Raw genomic sequence first — 20,194 nt, 5'->3', positions numbered from 1 at the left:
CCGAACCCTCTGGGCCAACTCTGGCGTCTCCTTTTCTTATCTCCGCGCCACTCGCGGTGTGTTTGCTCTGGCTGCCGGGGACTGCCCGGAGGGTCCCGCGGGGCGGTGGGCGCTGCGCAAGCGCTCCGGGGTCGCGCTGCGGCGGCGGGTCCGGCGGGCGCGCGCCCCCTGGCGGGTCCCGTTCGGCGGCGGCGGGTCCGGTGCGGCGGCGGGTCCGGTGCGGCGGCATGTGGGCCCGGGGGCTGTGGGCGCTGCTGGCCGCGCTGCGGGCGGGATGGTGCCTGCTGCCGCAGGCCGGTTACCTGCACCCCGACGAATTCTTCCAGTCCCCCGAGGTGATGGCCGGTAAGGCGGAGGGCGCTGCCGGGAGGGGCGGGTCGGGCCGGGCCGGGCTGGCTCTGAGGATGCCCACATGCCCCGCGAGGCGCTGAGCCTCGAGTAGAGGGCGGGAGCGCTCGGGGAGGGGACGGCCCCGATGATGCGGAGATGCCCAGGGCTGCGTTCGCGCAGCGGGGATGTAAGGCTGCGCTACGGGAGCGTTTCTCACGCATCCGTGCCTGTGTTTCCTGCCCGTCGTTCCCAGACCCCTTTCCTTCTGTGCCGCAAGTGTTAAGGATATAAATGAACTGAGGGACCCTCTCTGTGCTTCCCTTTGTTGCACAGCGGCCCTTGCAGGCGGGCCGAGAGCAGCTCTGGGCGGCTGTTCCACCGTGTGCCCTGAGACTCTGTCACCATAACAGGCTTCTTTTCCTTGAAGCTTTGTGAAGATTAACGGTGTGCTCCTAAGGATTTCAGGGTTAACAACAGCTTTAAAAGCCTAGGGACCGCTCTGCATCGTGATGCCTCTTTTGTACTAAATTGTAATGCTGCATTACTGAATAAAATATATTATGCATGTATTTTTTTCTTCTTCTTCCTTTATAGGAGACATTTTAAACCTACAGGTCTATTATCCTTGGGAGTTCCTTTCCAGCTCTCCTTGCAGAACAGTTGTTTTTCCATTAATGACATCTGGAGTTACCTACTGGGTGATCAAGTCTTTGCAGGAGCTGGACATGTGTTCAAGTTGCATCAACAGCTACACCCTGCTTGTATCACCTCGCATTCTCTTTACAATCTTCTCTTTCATACTCGACTATAGTGTTTATCGAGTAGCTCCTTTTTGGGAAGCAGATCCATGGAAAGCACTGGTACTTCTTGCTGGATCCTATGTCACTCTGGTATTTTATACAAGAACATTTACCAACACACTTGAAGGACTTCTCTTTGCTCTTTTGATGGTATTGATTTCCCCAAGAAAGTCTAATGGCAGCCTAGTGGAGCCTACAAGCAGCCCTCTCATAGGCATTATAACCACTGCTGGGTTTTTCAACAGGCCAACATTTTTGGCATTTGCTCTCATGCCCTTACTTTACTGGACAGGTTTTATTGTTGACTCTCAAAAGAGCATTAAAACTGTCATGAACCACTTTTTGAAGCTTGTCCTATGTGCATGCTTCACTGCCACTGTTTTCATAACAGCCGACACCTTCTATTTTACCTCCATGAGCTTAGACAACATCTACAGCATTAAAAAGAGCAGTGTACTTGATGTATTAGGTCAGTTAAATGAGAAAATTGTAATAACCCCTTTCAATTTTCTAAGGTACAATTTTAATCCTAATAATCTTGCACTGCATGGAAGTCACCCACGAGTTACACATTTTGCAGTCAACGGAATAATGCTCTTTGGTATCTTACATGTTCTGGCCATCTGTGCTGGTTTTAAAATGTTAAAGAAATATATCCATCAGTTAATATGGGTCAAACCACATTGCCATGGGTCATCCGGGCTATCAGTGCATTCCGAGGGCAATCCAACGTTACTGCTGTTTTATCTTGTTCCTTTAGGATTTCTCTCCCTCTTCAGTCACCAAGAACCTCGGTTTCTCATTCCGCTCATCCTGCCACTGGTCCTGTTCAGCACGTCACAGAACAGAGCTGTGAAGTGGAAACATGTTATTATTTTTTTCAATGTTCTTGGGGCTCTGTTGTTTGGGTGCTTACATCAAGGAGGACTGATACCATGCCTGTTTCAGTTGGAGCAACTTGTGCATTCTCCAGAGTCTTCAAACCATCCAAGACACTATTCTTTACTCTTTGCTCACACCTACATGCCTCCCAGGTCTCTGCTTAATATCAAGAAGAGAGACACACATATAGAAGTCATTGATATGGCTGGGTGTGAAGAAGGAGCCCTCTGCCAAGCAGTAGAGCAGCAAGCAAACACTTTTACCTGCAACAACTGTCACGTTTTTGTTATAATCCCTGGTACAGTCAGAGCCACAATTACAAAATGTGGTGTCTCATTCAAGAATGAGACTTTGGTATTTCCCCACTTATCAATGGAAGACCCACCACAAATACCCTTCCTATTCAGTGGAAAGTGGAGAAGTCAGTTAGGACTATACATCCTTCAGGTAGACAGAGATCAGCAGCACCTTTAGATTTTAGGAGAAAAATTTTCTAGTTTTTCACTTTGCTTGAGTGCTACCTGTCCCCAGACCTACTTGCAGCCCAAGCAGTGGCACTGGGAACTGCCCTGAGTCTCTGTTCCCTTTCCTCTTTCTCTTCTATTCCCCAGTATTATAGCAAGTTCTAGATAGGACCTGCTTAATATTTGAGTTATTCAGCCCTTTTGGTGTTTCTTATAAGCTTATGTTGTTTCCCTGAGGAAAGAGTGTGAAGTCAGAGCCTACCAAAATAGATTCAAACTTAGCTCTTTCCATGTGAGATTTATTCTGAAACTTCTTATAACTTACAGTGGGTTTGTCGATTGTCTGTTTTTCAGTTATAACAGGCACTAACTCAGCTGCTGCAGAGAGGTTACAGCACAAAACAAAAGCTCGTCTGACCCAGTAAGGTTTTACTTTTATGCTCTTAAAAATTCAGAGCGTACTCACAGTCATTGGACCAGATTTCAATCACAATATAGGCAGCAGCACTGTAATATTGTCTTGGGTGATTCTGTCTTGAAAAATCCCCAGCACTGATTTGACAAAATCTGATTTAGAACACAGAAGATGCTTCAGCCTAAGTATTTGTGCTAAATCCTACAACCCAAGCTTTTCCTGTTTAGCCTTTCTTGCCGCAGTTAATTCCTGTGGATGCACTACATACGTATTACAGCTTGAGGACGTGGCATTTTGGTGGCATTAAGCCCATCTGTTGTTGAGCTGGGAAGCTGTCCTTCCCTTGCAAGCTCCTGCTATGTCTCCTGCAGCTCCCACTCCTCTGCTGTGGCTCCAGGCCCTGCAGTCGGTTCAAGGAGCTGCAGATAGAGGACAGGTAACTCGGAGGGATTTGATCCTCCGTATGCGTTTCACTAGCAGATCTCCGGACCGGCTTCCTGCAGAGTCAGAGATCCAACAGCACTGCTGCGGGGCAGCATCTGAGGGAGGAGCCTCATCCCCTGCAACCCTCTCCCCCTTCAGGAAGCACTCCCTATGAAATGACCTTAGTGAGAATGACAGATCATTTCCTGGCTCTCTGCTAGAGAGCAGCCTCATTTTAAAGAATTCAAATAACCCTGAGCTTCAGCTGAGAATGATGGATTTGCTTAGTAGTATGGCACAAATAACAATTTCCATTTTTTCCTGCATGAACTTCTGGATCTGGGAGATACTGATTTGGCAAATGCCTTGTAGGGTCAAGCCTCTAAGGTAAACCTGATGTCTGAATTCTGCTCACAGAAATGCTCCTTGCAGTTCTTCATCAACACAGCTTTCCATTAAGGTCTTCCAAGACAGTTTTTTTTAAAAGACACTGATGCCAGACTCTAAAGGGAAGCCTGGAGAAATCCCTGTGTGAAGGATCTGCTCGCATATTCCAAATTAAATGTACAATCTAGATATTTAAGGAACATAGCTCTTGCTCTCTTGTAACTCATTTTGTGTTAAGTCTCCTCTATGAATTTATCACACATCTTTAATCCATCATTGTTGATAGGTTGGTAAATGAAAGGTGAATGTTTGGGGGGAGGCAGGGGGAGAGGGCATACATGTATGTCCTGGTGACTCACAAAGTAGTGGAAGGAGCTATCAATGCATTATACAGCAAAATGTGTTTTACAAGTTATTTTCCTTTTTGCTATCTTACACTAGGACAATGGTCATGTGCCACAACTGGTAGTCTGTGGAATACCTGCTTATTGGTTTCAGCTTTCTTAAACAGCTTATTTTAAATTTTAAAAATGATTTTCATAAAACTTTTGATCTCCAGCAATCTCAGTGGGGTGGATCTCGAAACTTCTAAGGGATGTGATGGAGCATCATTACCATGGCATGATGACTTCTCTACCTCAGCAAAGGTAACCTGTGATTAAGCTACAAAGAGAACCTGGACTACAAATACTAATTCGGACTGAAAACACACTGCTTTTGTCTCACCTGCTATATCCTTACCGTTTACACTGTAGATCCAGTTTTTCCATCCAGGCACACCTAAGTCTTTGTTGGTGGGAAGTTTAATTTTACCACCAATGCTGGAAACTGTACCTCTGATTATTTGCAATGTTCTTTTCACCTGGGGTAATACAAAGAATGGAAATCACCCTCCCCAGTTAACTTTTCCACTGAACGAAACAGTGAAATATGCCATGAAAGAAGGTTAACTACTTAGTCTCGTATGTTGTCTCATACAGGAACTTAGGTAAACCAGCCCAGTGCATCAGATACGATGGATGTATCTTTTTCCATATTAATAATTAGGATGACTCTATGGATCATTTTACCCTCTAAACTCTTCTTGCTACCATGGACTTAAGGTGTGCTTTTAGGATAGCAACTGAATCTCTTTTACCTACCTGTAAAATAGGTGATTATCCATCACCACCGACATTTAGCACTCTTTTTGTACCAAAACTGCAATACCAATGTAGAATATTATTGTTGTATAGACATAAACTGTTAAAGTCCACTGCACAATTTGTTTTTATTTCAAGTTTCATATCAAGCACTTAAAGTGATTATGTCGACAGTATTCTGGATGATGTTTGATGCGAGTCTGCCTTCTGTTACTGAGTTCTGTGGAAAATGTAAACTGACTTTGAAATGAAAATCCCCCGTAGCAAAAAGCCGCACGCGTCCCCTCCTCATGCTGGGCCTCAGGAGCCGCTCACGGCAGCGCTGCGGAACGGCAGCCTCAGTCCGCAGCTCCGCCACCCGTCTTCGGTCAGGCCGGGGTAACCGTGGCTGCCGCAGCAGCCCCGACCCGTGCCCGGTTCGGTGGAAGCCGATGGGGTTCAGCTGTCACCCGATCCCCGTCACCGGGGCCCCGGCGCCCGCTCACCCGCCGGCTGTCACGCTCCGGTCCTGCCGCAGGCCCGCGGTCGCCGTTTCCTTCTCCTCTTCCTCCGTGGCGGGATCCCGGGCCAGCTGCCGCCCCGCAGCCGCCTCCCGCCGTGCGCGGCGCTCAGGAGGTGGCTCCGGGACGGCCTCCTCGGCCCGACCCGCGCCCGGGGGGCCGCTGCCGGGCGCCGTCCTTGAGCTCCTCCCGGAAGGCGTCGCGCAGGCGCATGAGGCGGGGGCCCAGGTCCCGCGCTGCCTGGCGGGCGCCGAGCTGCCCCCGGGTGATGGCAGCGACGGCGATGCGGGCGGCGGCGCGGATGGGCCGGGACTCGGAGAGCTTCTGGATGAGGTGCGGGCTGCTCAGCAGCAGGAACAGCAGCCGCCGCACCACCATCCTGCGCCCGCTATCGCGACAACAGACCCCTCTCGCGAGAGCCGCGCCCGCGCCCCGCCCGCTCTCGCGAGGGCCGGGATCGCCTCCCCATTGGCCGCTGAGCCGGTGCCTGGCGGTCGCGTGCGCGCTGAGGGGCGGTGGAGAAGAGGGAGCGGCAGCAGCGGCAGCAGCGGCAGCGGGGGGGCTGTGGCGGGGGGCTGAGGAGAGGCTGAGGAGAGGCTGAGGGACGGCCGGACCGCCAGACCGCCATGTGCTCCGGCGGGACGCTGAGCATTCTCCGCAGCGACTCCTACGCTGATCTCAGCCAGTACCGGGACCAGCACTTCCGGGTGAGCGGGGCGCCGCCGATGCAGCTGGGGCGGGGGCCGCGCGGTCGGCCGGGCCCTGTGATGGCCCCGCTGTGAGGTAACGCTGTTGTTGGGGCTCAGGGGACACGGTACGACCAAGAGCGGCTGCTGAGGAAGAGCTGTACGCTGTATGTGGGGAACCTCTCCTTCTACACCACGGAGGAGCAGATTCACGAACTCTTTGGCAAGAGTGGCGACATCAAGAAGGTCATCATGGGGCTGGACAAAGTGAAGAAAACCGCCTGCGGCTTCTGCTTCGTGGAGTATCCTTCTGCGGGCATTCTGAAATTACTCAGTTGCTAAAGTGTGGGTGGGAGTCCTGGGCGGGGGAGGCCAAACATGCTGCACATTCAGTGGGGGTTACTAGGTAGACCAATTCAGGTAGTTGGTCTCTGCAGAAACAGTGTATTCTTGGTGCCTAAGAAGGGTTTCTTTTCACACACAAAGTTCCAGTCCATATCTTGCATCCCTGCAGTGCGTTTACTTCGTGGCATGCAAGTTTCTGGAGATCATTGTTACTGGTTCTAGTGAACTCACTGAAATGGTGAAAGTTTGCAGAATGGAGCATGCATGGGATTTCTCATTCTTTCTGTAGCAGTAGGCCTTTATGATTTTTAAGGGTGGGCATGGTTAAAGAACTTGATCCATTTTACACATTTTTAATGTGCTTGAATTCATGCACATTGCTCTGCTTCACCAGCAGTTTTCTCAGCCCAGATAGCTTCATAAAAGGGAGGATGCTTTTCAAAGTAACCAAGCAGGAACCTGAGGCAAGCAAATACTTGGTTTTCTAGCTCATTTGATACTGTTCTTTTTTTCTATGTGTTAAAAGTAGAACCCTGGAGGTTTTTTTCATTGACATATTCCTAAGGTATTACACCAGAGGAGATGCTGAAAATGCCATGCGATACATCAATGGAACCAGACTTGATGACAGGATCATAAGGACAGACTGGGATGCAGGATTTAAGGAGGGTAGACAGTATGGACGTGGGCGATCAGGGGGACAGGTAAGTTGCTGTGCAGTCTAGTTTTTAAGGGATTGGTGACTTTGCAAACCAGTGCTTTTTTTTAACTTCAGAAATATCAGTTTAAAAATTATTGTTTAAGCTACACTATACATTTATCTGCAAGATATCTTATCAATGATATGTTACCTGGTAAGAATAAGTAACTACATGTATTTCCCTGAAAGTACGTGCAGAAGCTTTTTGGGGAGTTAATGGTTATAAATAAGCCCAGAAAATGTGAAGTGTGAAGAACACAAAGAATGACACTAGGTTTACCTAAAGTTGAGCGACAGAGGCTTTTGCTTCTGAAGCATGAGGCTGGGTGATCTTCAGTTCAGCTGTCTCGATTAAAGAGTCCCCCCTGGACATCATTAAAAAGGAAGTTTGTGCTTTCTCCTGGGCTTCTGAGTGATGCACTTTGCCATCTGCTGTGTTAGCTTCTTATGGCCACTGCCTCAGTGTGACTGTGTTCTCATGGTGTAACAACCTTTGAGAAATTGTTTCTCTGTTTTTACGGGGTTCCCTTTTTTCCTTCTCCATAAGGTCCGAGATGAGTATCGGCAAGACTATGATGCTGGAAGAGGTGGCTATGGCAAAACTGTTCAGTGCCAATGAATAGTGAATAACTCATCTGCCTCACAGGAGAACTAAATCAGCATTGTACATGTTACCAGGCACAAAGTAGGTCTGTTGCACACCAATTTATGTGTCTAGAAATTCACAGAAACTGCCATCCATGTTCCTGTGGTCACATAATGTGTTCGATATTTACTTCGTTCTAATACCAGGAGCCAAAGCATTGCAGAATATGTTAATACAGAGGATCTGGTAGCAAAGCTTTAAGCAATAGTACAGGTGAGGCTTTGGTCTTTTAATGCTGCTGTAACTCTGCTATAAGGAACAAAGGTTTAACACTATGGTGCTTTTTTTCACTGGTAAAACTTGATTTTTCTGTCACTGGGTTTTGTTTACATTGGTATCACAGGGTGGAGTGTGGTAATAAATGAGGCTTGGTGTATGTTTCAGTGATGAAAGAAAAAGGCAAAGAGTATGAAAAGGGAAGTGCAATTTCTAGGGACATTTTGCAGTTTCTAGGGAAGACTTAAAATTGTGCATTTTCTGGGGCTTCTGGATAAGTGTCCTTTTACCTTGATGCTGGTCCTAGCATACCTACATTAAAGGCCACAGTAAGATCAAGTCAGACTGAGCCCAGGAATTACGGGAAGCAGGCCTAGCAGAGAGCAGGAAACAGACTCTTGCAATTTTCTACAAAGGATAACGTGATCCCATGACATTGTATGATTCAGGGCCATTCTGCTTTGTGGGATACAGAGAGCAGTAACTGCAAGAGTTACTCAGTTTAATAACTGCTGCAGCTATTTTCATATTTGGAGTAGTAGTATTTTGCTCCTGTTTGTTAGTTCTCTACAGCCTTAACATTTAAAGAGAGGTGTCTTGCTTGTGCCTACCATTGTGGTATGAAGCCAAGTTGTGCACTTATCTCCAGAAATGGGACTTTTGAGGAACCATGTGTATAATCAGAAATTTGTTCTCAAAATGGATTTACTGACTGAGAAACCTGATTTCAGACAAAGGCTAAAGTAAAAAATAGACAAGTTTTGGGAGGAGCCTTTCTGCTGAGAGTGTGTTAAGCATGGGAAGAAGAATTGCTGGATGATAGATTTTTAATTTTTTTTCCATCTCTGGATCTGATTAATACTGCTGGTTTATATGATGGGATTTTGATGTACTTAAGATAAGGATTGAAAATAATACATGATCCCAAGGTCTTTGAAACTGACTTGCTGAAGTGAAATATCAAAAGAAACTGTTACAGAACTTTGGATTATTTGTTTTTTGTGAACTTTTGAGTTCTTTGGAAATGTCAGTTCATCAAGTTTTGTCCAAATACCTTGTTGTACATGGCTTCTTAAAATAATTTAAAATCCCAAGTATATAAAGGTTGATTTTTACTCACTGAAGATATTGTTTGATGTGTTTCTTGTGTACAGTCAGTTGAGAACTGTTTCTGTAAATTGGAAATACAGTAAGGTAGAACAACTGCTGTGAGACTTCGAGGAAAGTTTTGGGTGAGCTTTGGGTTTTTTGACAAAGAGAGTAGGACTAGATTTTCAGGATCATTTGGTGCTGATCTGCAAACAAGACTTAGAACAAAGTTACCTTTTTTTACATAAAATATTTGATTACGAGTTTACAGCCTGTAATCTGCTCTAGGAAATCTCTGAACTTTCTTTTTCATTGTATCAGTTTTGTATACAAATTTATGTTACTGAAACTCTTAGTTTACTTTCAAATAAAGCTGCAACATTAATAAGTTTTGTTTTGTTTTTTTTTTTTAATTTAATTTAATCAGTGGAAAGAGCTGTAGTCAGACTGTTGTTCACATCCTTTGTTCTAGTGTCTTTTAAAATGGAGAGAGCAAATAGTCCTTCCTTTGACTAGATATTCAGTCTCATTCAGTTTCTTACCCAAACATCTTTCAGCATCCAGTTATACTCTTTTCTCTGATACTTCTTGGATTACAGAAGAAAAATTAAGCCATTTACTGATACTGAAGTGGGTGCTGAAGCTAGTGCTTACCAAAGAATGTAACTGAATTCAGTCTTTGAAACTTCACTTTGGGTCTTTTCTAGCTTTCTTACATGCCACTTCATTGTGATTAGGTTCTCTTGGAAGCATAGGTTCTCCTATGGTTTTATAATGTGATAGGTGGTTGTGATTATATACATTTTCATAGAAGTTTTAGCTTTTCTAAATATTTGTTCATCGTAATTATATATTTTTACAGAATCCATATGTGTATTTGTATCCATGAAGAAATAAAAATGAATGGAAGCTTAGATAACACCTTGATGGAAGAAAGCCTGTTACAAATTAAGGCACTGAGAACTTCAGTTTCTTCCTCAGACTCTCGTGCAGGCTCACAGTGGGTTGATTTACATGTCTCTGTGGCATGAATAAGATTGGTATTCACAGCATTTGTCATCTTATTACAGTGTAAAATCAGCAGAGTGTAAACTGGGGCACTAAAGGCTTTCATTATCAATGTCTGGCAAAATAATCCCTGTTACCAGTGTACCCCTGCAGGCGAGTTTCAAGGTGGTCTTTATGTTAGTCAGGTTATTACCCTGTGCAGCAGCAAAGTTTCCTGCTTGGGGTTGTGTCAGTGCAATCACTGTTGATGCTAATGTAATGGTTCTAGGCAGATGATTCTGAAAGACAAAATGATTAATTTGTTTAAGTTCATATCCAGCACCTCATCTTCCTTATCTTGTCAGGTTAAGCTTATGAGGCCAAAACTGATGAACAGTTAAAAATGTACATGGTTTGTGGGAAAGCTTTAATCTATACAGTTGAAGACAATAATATTCAAAGGAAAGCAGTTCACAGGATCTATGTGTCTTATAAACTGTTGTCTATTTGTTTTTCTTAAGGACAAATTGTATCTTATGCTAGAGATAGAAGAACTGGTATGGACATCTTTTATTTATTTATTTATTTCCGTTTCTAGCTGAGTGTATTTGTCACTTTCAGGTAAGTATAGGCCATGATACAACTATAGATACTGTGCCAATAAATTGATGAAGACTGCATCCTGGGCTTCAGAACCTCTGTTGTGTGGAAAGTAATGGCCTAATTTATTGTCTGCTGTTGTGTTTCTCTTGTCTGTTCCTATTTAATTAAGCTTTAGCACAAGGGACTGGATATATTCAGAGCTGCTATGTAGTAATGCACCCAACTCCTCTGCTCTCCCTTTTAGGATAACTAGATGGTGTAAATGTTTCTCATGTCTCAGGGCGGGAGACATCCCTGCACGTGTTTGACTAAGACTGGAGTGGAGTCTCAGCTTGTGACTGGCAGGTGTTACCTCTGTTACTGCTTCATCTCTTTTTTTGTCCCAGGTAGGCAGAGGAAAGCTCTTCAGCACTGGTGATGTTTGTATCCCAAGGCTTCTGTAATTTTGCAAACTGGAAACAGGCCTTGCTCTTTTATCAAAAGCATGTGCTCTGTCAAGACTGGATGAGAAGTCATAGTAAAGAAGGACAGTTGGTTTTTTTGTTTGTTTGGTTTTGTGTTAGTTTTGTTTGTTTGGCTTTTTGGGGCAAAGGGGGGGTAATCTACTTTTTTTTTAAGACAATTTATGAGTTGTATGCTGAGGTAAAAGGCTTCTACCATAAAGCTCCTTTGCTCATTTTCAGATCTTAAACTGATTGAACTACAAAAACTCAGAGACCTTACTTCTTTCTTCCACCTCCAGACATAGCTGTTAGCACTGCACAAGGAGACTCGACTGAAGTTTAGTTTAAGGAAATTGGTCACAAACTTGTCTGTTCCAGCACCTTGTACAGCCCATAAAGGATACACACAGAGTTCAGTTCATGTACTTCATGAAGCATCTGAAGTTCCTAGGGTAGTGTCATGATTAAGAGAAAAATACATCATAAAAATAATTCATTTTCTCCTACATAGGTAATTTACTCTAATCTTGGTCTTCTGGAGAGGTCTTCCGGAGATCCCACTTTGTTAGTGCTTCATTGTTACATTTTATTGTTACATTTATGTAACACATACTGGATCAGAAATGAGCGGAGTCATATATGTGCCATTCTAATTTCTGGGTAAATGATCGAGGTCTCAAAATCCATATGTCCATGTGTTTTTAGGCCATGTTATTTTGTCCAATGTCTGCATCACAAAGGTAGACAGCCAAAGAAGGATGTCCCTTCTTTACAATATTTACTAATTAGTGTGTTTAGATAAGGCATGAATAGTCTTCATAGCAGAGCCATGAGATTTTAGTTTCAAACACGGGAGGCACAAGGAAGTGCTAGATGGCTCCCTCTAGTGACTGCGGAATTTTACGCTTTTCTATCCTGACAAGGTGAAGTTGGTTTCTGAAAGCAGTTTAGTGCGGCACGTTGCATGTCGTAATCTTTCAAGATTTTGCTTTACCTTGTGTTGTAAATACGGACAAACCCCTAATTTTTGTCAGTAGATGTTTTTTCAGAGTGGATACAACTAGGGATCAGGATCAGTGGGTCTGTAGCCCATTGCTGTTTTGCTGCTTAGCAGCAGCTTAGTTATCTTCTGCTGGTAAGAATGTATTGAGAATTAGGAATGCCTACTTGTCTTTAGATCTGTGGTGTATGTGCAGTTTGAGTTGCTTCAAACTGAATCTGTTTCAGTTTTATAACAATTGCATTGCTTTAAAACAATGGACTGGTTTTATACGTTGTGTCTGTATATTTTTATAAGGGGAATTTTTCTGACATAAGTAAAAAGAAGTGTTGCTAGTCTATTAACCTTATTATGATTATCAATTGGTGCTTTTTCTTATGTGTTTTGTTTTATGTATGATGACTGGGTTACAACATTTAATGGGTTTGGGGTTTTTTTCTGAAAACAAGACAAGAACCCTGTCAACTTGTCAAGCTGCCACAAGATGTCATGAGAAGCCTTGTCTTGCTTTACGATGCATGTACTCAGTGAGTCCTTGCAGTCAGCTGAGTGGTTGTTCTGCCACAGTGTTTAGAAAGAATCTCATTTCACCACAGTTGAAGCATCTCAGTTTCTTGATGAAACTCATATTAGGATTCTGCTTGAAGCAAAAGTGACTAGTAATTAAACTGTTCCTAATATACCTTGAACTAGCAGAGGTACAACTGTCATGATGTTTCTGAAATACTGCATCAAAACACTGCATTGTAGAACTGAAAGGTTCTGTAAGTGGCAGCTGTGTTTGTGCATGTTGGCAAAGGACTGGTTTCTGGTTTGTTTTTTTGTAGTTTTTCTCCCCGCTTCCAGTAAGAGGAGAAACATGTTCCCAGGAACTGAAAAGGACTTTTTCCCATTAAATCTGGGAATGTCCCAAAGTCTCTGCACTTCTGCTTTTAAATTCCCAGCTGAATTTTCTTTGAAATCTATGTATTAGCTTGAAAAAGCCTTCACACAGCAATTTTGCAGTGCTCCATCTGCAAAAATATGAGGAGAAAGGTGTTTGTTGTCCAAGCTTGCCAGAGAGAAACTCAAGAGAATTTGTAAGTTACTCAGATTGCACAGAGGCCTCTTGAGTAATGGTAGACTGTTTGGTGAAATGTTTTTTAAAATGCAGCCCTGCAAGGAAGTTTTGTCTGTTGTTGAGTTCAGTGATATCTTTGTTCATAGTGCTAAAGTACTGAGTGTGCCTTAATGGACTTTATCTGACTTATTTCTCCATAAACATGCTAACATGCCAGGAGAATTCTTGAAAGGGCATGTGGGAGCAGTGTTGACTCCTTAGTTGTATCCCAAAATGAGTCAGGGAGGCTGATCAAAACAGTGGCACAGAAAGTAACCACAGCTTTTCAGTAGGAGAGATTCAAAATCTCCTGGGGTATGTGTCCAAAATCAGTTGCAGGACTGAATTTTTCTCTGAATCCAAGGTTATGAGAGCAAGCAAATATTACTTGGTGTACAAAATTTGATAGAGAAAGATCTTGCTTCAGAAGAGTGCAGGAAGCTGCAGGATGTGAAAAGTGAGAGAAGACTCCAGCTAATTTGTTTTAATCCAGTAACTTGGATTGTAGACACAAAATAGTCACCAAGGCAAAGTTAATAAAACATTTGAAGAAGCCCAGTAGCCTGAATGAATACATGATGTCCATCAACAGTCCCTGGATGTGGTGTTGATTCTGTGTTTGAACATTTATTTTCCCCTAAACATATTCAAATGAACTAAAACTGGTGTGAGACTGAGTTTGTTCTGATCTGTTCACGCCCTAGCAGAAAACAATATCACTTTGACTTATATGAACAACTGGTTCTGTGTTCTGTGAGTTGACTTCCTGATCTAGATGAGTACTTCACAGTCTGAATCCGTGGTGCAGGCACAGTGCATTCCTTGTTGTCCATGTGGAGATGCATAGAACTGACAACTAAATAATTTTTATTTCCTTCTAGGAAAGAATCTGCCAGGGCTCCATCTTCAGACAAATCTGAAGGTGTTTCCAGACCCAGAGCTGTCCTGACACAATACATATCATAGAAACTGTATGCCTGAAGTGCTGAAGCTTGAAGGTGCTCAGGATTGTGAAGAACTCTCAGTCTGTAGAGTTTGCTGAGCAGCACAACATATTTTCCTGTGATATTTGCAGGAGGGTGGGTCTGTCCCACCCGTTGCAGGATGACCAGTGTTGTAACGGGTAAAGGCTTTAGAGCATACAGGCAGCTGTGCTGTGACTGCCTTCTGGGAAGTGTGCACTGTAACAAAACTCATTCTTTTCCTTTTTTAATGGTTATGGCAGGTGCCTGCTCTGTTCATGAAGAGAATTTCATTACAGTCAGCTGTTAGATTTAGTAGAATTAGGATGTTCTATGGGTATACAGAAACAACCATGCAGAGTTTCATTTGGGTTGAAGTTATTGTGAAGATGCTGGAAACTTTATTTCAGTTTTGGATATTTTTGGTTTAAAAAAAAATTCTAAGTGAATATTCTGGGGAATATTTTAGAACACATAAAATCAAAATTGCTTCTCAGTTTTCACCATTAGCCAGAAGTCAGTAGTGGGCCATGCAATTTAGCAATGAAGTTCTCTCCTTGCTTTGTATCATTACAATCCTAGCAAGTCAGTTTCCTCATGATTTCCAAAATATGCAGATACTGTGTCCAATATAAGTATAGTGATAGACTTTATAAAAGCAAGTTCTAATTTCTTCTAAGTTCTGAGGCATAGTGGATTTTCTAATTTAGAGAGTGTATAATATAAATTAATTTTGTATTAATAACCTTTAAAAATAATTAGTTTCTAAGCCTTTTTTCTTGCTGAATATATTGTTGCCACAACTGCTGTCAGTGACAGAATAACTTAAAGTAGAAGTGTGAGAGACTGAAACTGTAAAGAAGTGGTGAAAAAAGCTAGAAATAAAGCATCATTTTTTATTCAGCCTTTCTTTCCAATGGAGGGAAGATATTCCACATTTATATGGATTATATCAGTGCTTTTCTGACATGATTCAAAGATAGATATTGAAAGAGGAAAAGTATAACACATCCTTGTGTCATTAGGAATTCTAGTTCCATTTGAATAGGAAATGTTCTGTTTATGATCCTTAAAGGAAGCCTTCAGGTCATGAACAGCATTTCCATCTCTGGAGAAAAATGTAAGAATAGTTTTGTGAAAGTCTGTACAAAAGGAACATTCCCTTTTCAACCCTTTATTCATTCTATTTCTGGGCACACGAAAGAATTCACTGGAGAATTAATTGAAGATATGAGAAAAATAACATAAAAACTCTCAGTGAAATGTTGAAATGTTTTCTGTGGTGTTTGCAGTTTATTTGTTGGCTGAAATAACTGCTGATTTCAATAGGCCTGAACTCATTAGTTGAATGCAGTCAAGTAGGACCTGGTCTTCCTGTTACCTACTCCAGTGTGGATGAAGGATGAATTCACAGACCTTGGTGACATTGCTGTGTTGGTGACATTACTGTGTATAGATTGAGCAAGAGAATGGGTGAACCAGAGTATCTGCTGATGTATGTAAGGGATATTTTTAAAGACAAAATTATCTCAGTTTCTGGGTTTGAATGTACTATAAACCTTAACATTAAATTATTTCTGCTTAGCCTATTGAAATCTTGAACTTCTAAGGCTGTAGGTATGTGAGGTTATTGTCTTCATGCAACCTGTGAACAGGGACATCAAAATATCAGTGAAAATCAGGATTTTTGCATCTATTACTCTGGTTGAAGTTTCATATTCTGACAGTGTTGCATATGTGTAATGTCAGAAAAGGGACGATGGTGATGAGTGATGATGCAGTGTACACGTCAACAATTATGTCACACAGTATATTTGCCTTTTGAGTTCTGTTTATCATTTAAAAAAATTACATCTCTTGATTTCTCTAGCAGATTGATTAGATTATGGACTGGCTCTGGAACAGAGATCTCTGAGCTGTATCATGTCGTCATGAACTGGTGGATTATTGTAACACTGAGCTGTACTCTGTGGCCTCACTCATGTCAGCAGCAGCACAGGGATCTTCAGGGATGACACATGACTTCTGAACCTTTTTTTTTTTTTCCCTTATTTTTTTTTTAATTACAGCCTTTAGGCTGGTTCTTACAGCTTAACTTATCAATGTATTAAAGTGAGCATGAATATTTGATTTTTTTTTCCCCACGATGCCAGACATTGGGAGTTCATTTCATATTAAAGCAACATGATTCATACTTTCCTTGAAGAATGCCAGAATTAAGCACCTTAGGTCTTCTGTTAAATGCAGAATAGCTTCAGTGTTTGCCAAGAAAACTGGGGTGCTTTTTTAAAAAAAGATTTGAAGAGAAGGTTTAAATGTTTTGCAACATTTCCTTATTTCTTATTTTCTGTTGTAGTGAAGTTTACTGCAAGAGCCTAATGTACTTCCTGTAAAGGACAGGGATGCAATCCCATTCTTCGAAGTAGCATTTGGCTATTTCCTCTCCTCTTGTGGTAAAAGACTGTAGGCAGCTGTAATGCAGCTGTTCTGAGTGCAGTGGGGAGCACAGAAGCAACTTGCTTCATTGCACAACACAAATCTGTCCTTGGTAAAGAAGCAAAGTGACAGGAAGCTTACCAAGGCCATATGTCAATAAGGGAGGTTCATAACAGCACAGGTTTAATTTCTAGCACAGCTTTTGAGGGGGGTGAGCCTGGATCATTAAGAACAAAACTTCCCTTCTCTGAAATACCACTGTGTGTCAGCAGCTGCTTGAGAACTTTGAAGAGACTTGGAAATATTTTCCCCAGAAGCACGTGTTTAACTCTCACACAACCATTGGGACTTGCTGTACTTCTGTTCTGTGTGTGTGAGTTTTTGGCTTTATATTTTTAAGAATTAAGTATGTGTAGTACTGCCTTTGGTGTTTGTAGCTGGGATCTGAAGTGATGTTTCCTATGCGAATCATCTGGTATCTCTGATACCACTCCTGTGAGACCTGGCACATGGACAGTACATTGTCTATAAAACACTTCATCAGTTCTTAATTTGAGTTATGGAACACTGAAATGAATCGACTGAATGTATTCAGCTAAACATCAGCTTACTACAAGAAAGATGGTGGCTTTTTGGTTTAATTCTTAACCAAGAAAGAAGAATGATCCTCTTCTGATTATCTCATTAAAGGAGCAATATGAATCAAATAGGAAATGCTGTAATTGTTCACTAAGTCCTTGGTTGACCCACATCAGGCAAAGATTAATGTCACAGGATTGCAGAACAGTTGAGGCTGGATAAGGTTGGACCCCTAGAGACCATTCAATTCAACCTTCTGCTTAAAACAGGGTCACCTAAAGCAGGTTGCCCAGGGCTGTGTTCTTGACATTTTGACTATCTCCAAAGATATCTCTACAACTCTGGGCAACCTGTTCTAGTGTCTGAGCATCTGTGGAGCCAATAAGTCTTGTATAATGGGCACCTGGAGTTTAATTTTCTTTAATTTGTGCTCATTGCCTCATGTCCTATTGCTGAGGACTACTGAGAAGAACCTGGCTCTGTCTTCTTAAAACTCTCACATGAGGTATTCATTCACATAGTTAAGCTTCCTCTGAGCCTTCACTTCTCCAGGGCAAACAGTCCCAGCTCTGTCAGCTTTTCCTTGTCTGACCAACGATCCAGTGCCTCCATTATCTTTATGGTTCTTCATTGAACTTTTTCCAATGTACTGCTGTCTCTTGTACTGTCAAGTCCAGCCCTGGACTCAGCATTCCTGGTTTACCCTCTTGCACTACTCAGCCTAATGCAGCCCAGGACACTGCCAGCCTTCCCTGCTGTGCTTGCACGTGTCTGGTATTTCTGTTATCAGAAGAGCCTTCCACCCTTGACAAAATTTCCAGGCATGTCAGGACTGCAGGGTTACTCCCCTGTTTTTTAATGGCTTTTTTCCATAAAATTATTATTGTTAAAAGTACTCCCTTATGATACAAATTGCATTGTGGGCATATTGTATTCACACTAAATAACTTAAACTGTGCAATTAAAGAAACATCAAAGCTATGATGATGTCTTTGAAAATACATCAGTCTGTTATCAGTCTGTTTTGCCTGTGGATTTCCTATGTTTGTTTGAAAGCAACACTGAAATGTGAAGCGTCGTGACTTGTTGCTGAACTTTGCCTCCTTTCCATGTTTTCTTTCAGTGCCTCTGCCCTAGCAGCTTACCTGCTAGCAGAATGTCCTTTCCTGCTTAAATCTCTCCACTGTATATTTTTGGTTTGTGTTCCAAACTGCACAGGTGACATATCAAGTTTAATTATTCTTCTCCATCTCTGTAATCTGACCAGAGGTGCAAGCGAGTGCCTTCTGTGGAGGAGGCTCCAAAAGGCTGTGTGTCACTGCCTTGCTGTGATTTGACTTTGTGAATGTCAAATGCCTGTCATACCCTGCCTCAGAGTAGCAGGTTTAAGTTACTGGGGTAGCCCTAATGCTGTGGAGTGCTGAGTGCCATGACCTACCTCAAGGGTATTTCTAATTGTGTGTTTGGTTGCCTGCAGTCCCACAAAGAGCTGTCCTAGTAATGAACAAGGCTGAGTAGTCAACAGTTCACCTTGTATTCAGTGTAAGGCCTGTGATTTCCCAGTAATTCAGTGGTCGTCTGGCTAGTCCCTGGGTGGTTGTTAATACTTTGTTAAAATTAGCCAAAATATTTTAAATTTTGAGTAACTTATTTTCCTGACCTTTGTGGCATGTTTGGCTCTGGCCTGTATGTTCTGCCTGCATCCTGTGCTATTTTTAGTAATGTTGATTATTCTTCGCCTGCCACTTCTGTTGCAAAATAGAATGACGTCTTCTTACTGGTACGTGCTACTTTCACACATGGGTTCAGTTTCACCAGTGATCAAAATCAGATGGATCAGCAGTGTGTGAGGATTAGTTTAATCTGAATGCTGCTGGGCTAATTGGAATGGGCTGGTGGATGTGTTCCTTTGTTTTTCTTATGCAATTAAAGGGTTTTCCTTTTTCGCTCCACAGAGAAGAGGCAAAAAGAGGACATTTAAGTTTCGACAGGTTTGAATTTGATGATTTCCTGGGAGAGCCATTTTCTCTGTAAGATGCATTTCAAGGGCTGGTTTGAGTGCATCAGCCAGAAATGGTGCTAAATTCCAGGAGCACCAGTGGGCAGCGGAAGTCTCTGTTGAGAGCTACCAGGGAGCTCTGAATTGCAGGGAGATCAGCCAGGTTCTGTGTTGACATAAGGTTTTTCCCCATCTTTTTGCAGAGTGTGTCCCCTATTAGCCAAGTTCAAAACAGCATTAATAAATGCCAAACACATTTTCTGCAGCTGTGTGAGAAAGCTGCCCGGAGTGGCTATTTATCACACTTACTCACCCTGACCCAATCAGTCCCACATTACCTGTACAGAAAATTGATTGGGAGGGGATAATTCTTTACAGCTTCTCATGAAAGAAACATTTAATCATTTATCAGCAGACTTAGTCTTTAGGGCTGTTTATGATTCTTCCGCTCATGATAGCAGGAACATGTGAGGCCCCAGGACGTACCAGGGTTTTGAGAACATCTTGAGAAATGCTGCTGTAGTGAGCATGAGAGCGTTGAATGCAGGGTAGTTTATAGAATGATTTGAATCAAGTCTTGGTTTTTAAGAGAAATTATAAGCTTCTGCACCGAAACCAGATTTGACAAGGAGTGACCTCAGATCCAAACTAGTTTTCAGTGATGGGGCAGATCCAGGGTGGGTTTTGAGAAAATTCACTGGAGAATATCATAGCTGACATTGTTTCAGAAGTGTGTGACATGAAATGTTCCTCGCTACTGTTGCTATTAAGGTTATGAATGGTTGGATGAAATTGATTGAAATAATCTAGTTGATTTCCTTCTGTTTAGCTTTCAGGCTGTATAAATTGTAATGCTCTGCCTGTCTGCTCTGGTTAGAATTAGAATAATTCTTAACATTAAGACAACCTTTATCCTAAGTTGATTAAGATGCTTGTGCTCTTTCTTTTTAGACACCACCACCCCCAACTATATCAGTTACCTTAATAAAAGATCTAGTTTCTCTTTACAAACTTGCAGTTTTACTGACCTATGATGGACTAAGGATATTACTAGGAACATT

General features: G+C 42.6%; 3 protein-coding genes across 4 annotated transcripts; 2 read left to right on the top strand and 1 right to left on the bottom strand.

Annotated features, from left to right (window-relative positions):
• The first annotated feature begins 227 nt into the window (after positions 1-227).
• On the top strand, positions 228-4,425 carry PIGZ (phosphatidylinositol glycan anchor biosynthesis class Z). 2 transcript variants are annotated; one of them, XM_030456333.1, is made up of 2 exons: positions 228-345; positions 925-2,486. In XM_030456333.1, the coding sequence occupies exons 1-2, from the start codon at positions 228-230 to the stop codon at positions 2,484-2,486; spliced, it is 1,680 nt and encodes a 559-aa protein (XP_030312193.1). The 2 variants fall into 2 exon arrangements, 1 of the variants encoding a protein (XP_030312193.1); XR_003987906.1 differs by lacking the exon at positions 925-2,486 and adding an exon at positions 4,261-4,425 and having other exon boundaries at positions 308-345.
• Positions 4,426-4,952: 527 nt separating this feature from the next.
• On the bottom strand, positions 4,953-5,745 carry NCBP2AS2 (NCBP2 antisense 2 (head to head)). The gene has a single exon (XM_030456434.1). The coding sequence runs from the start codon at positions 5,719-5,721 to the stop codon at positions 5,452-5,454; it is 270 nt and encodes an 89-aa protein (XP_030312294.1). The 5' UTR covers positions 5,722-5,745; the 3' UTR covers positions 4,953-5,451.
• A 171-nt stretch (positions 5,746-5,916) lies between these two features.
• On the top strand, positions 5,917-9,401 carry NCBP2 (nuclear cap binding protein subunit 2). Its single transcript, XM_008493298.2, has 4 exons — positions 5,917-6,050; positions 6,150-6,331; positions 6,940-7,078; positions 7,622-9,401. Exons 1-4 carry the CDS (start codon positions 5,970-5,972, stop codon positions 7,691-7,693), a joined length of 474 nt encoding a protein of 157 aa, XP_008491520.2. The 5' UTR covers positions 5,917-5,969; the 3' UTR covers positions 7,694-9,401.
• Positions 9,402-20,194: the final 10,793 nt, after the last annotated feature.

This window comes from Calypte anna, chromosome 9, assembly GCF_003957555.1.
Source record: "Calypte anna isolate BGI_N300 chromosome 9, bCalAnn1_v1.p, whole genome shotgun sequence".
In the NCBI taxonomy this organism is placed as follows: Eukaryota; Metazoa; Chordata; class Aves; order Apodiformes; family Trochilidae; genus Calypte; species Calypte anna.
The sequence above is the reverse complement of the archived record's forward strand: the minus strand, read 5'-3'. Positions and strand labels throughout refer to the sequence as shown.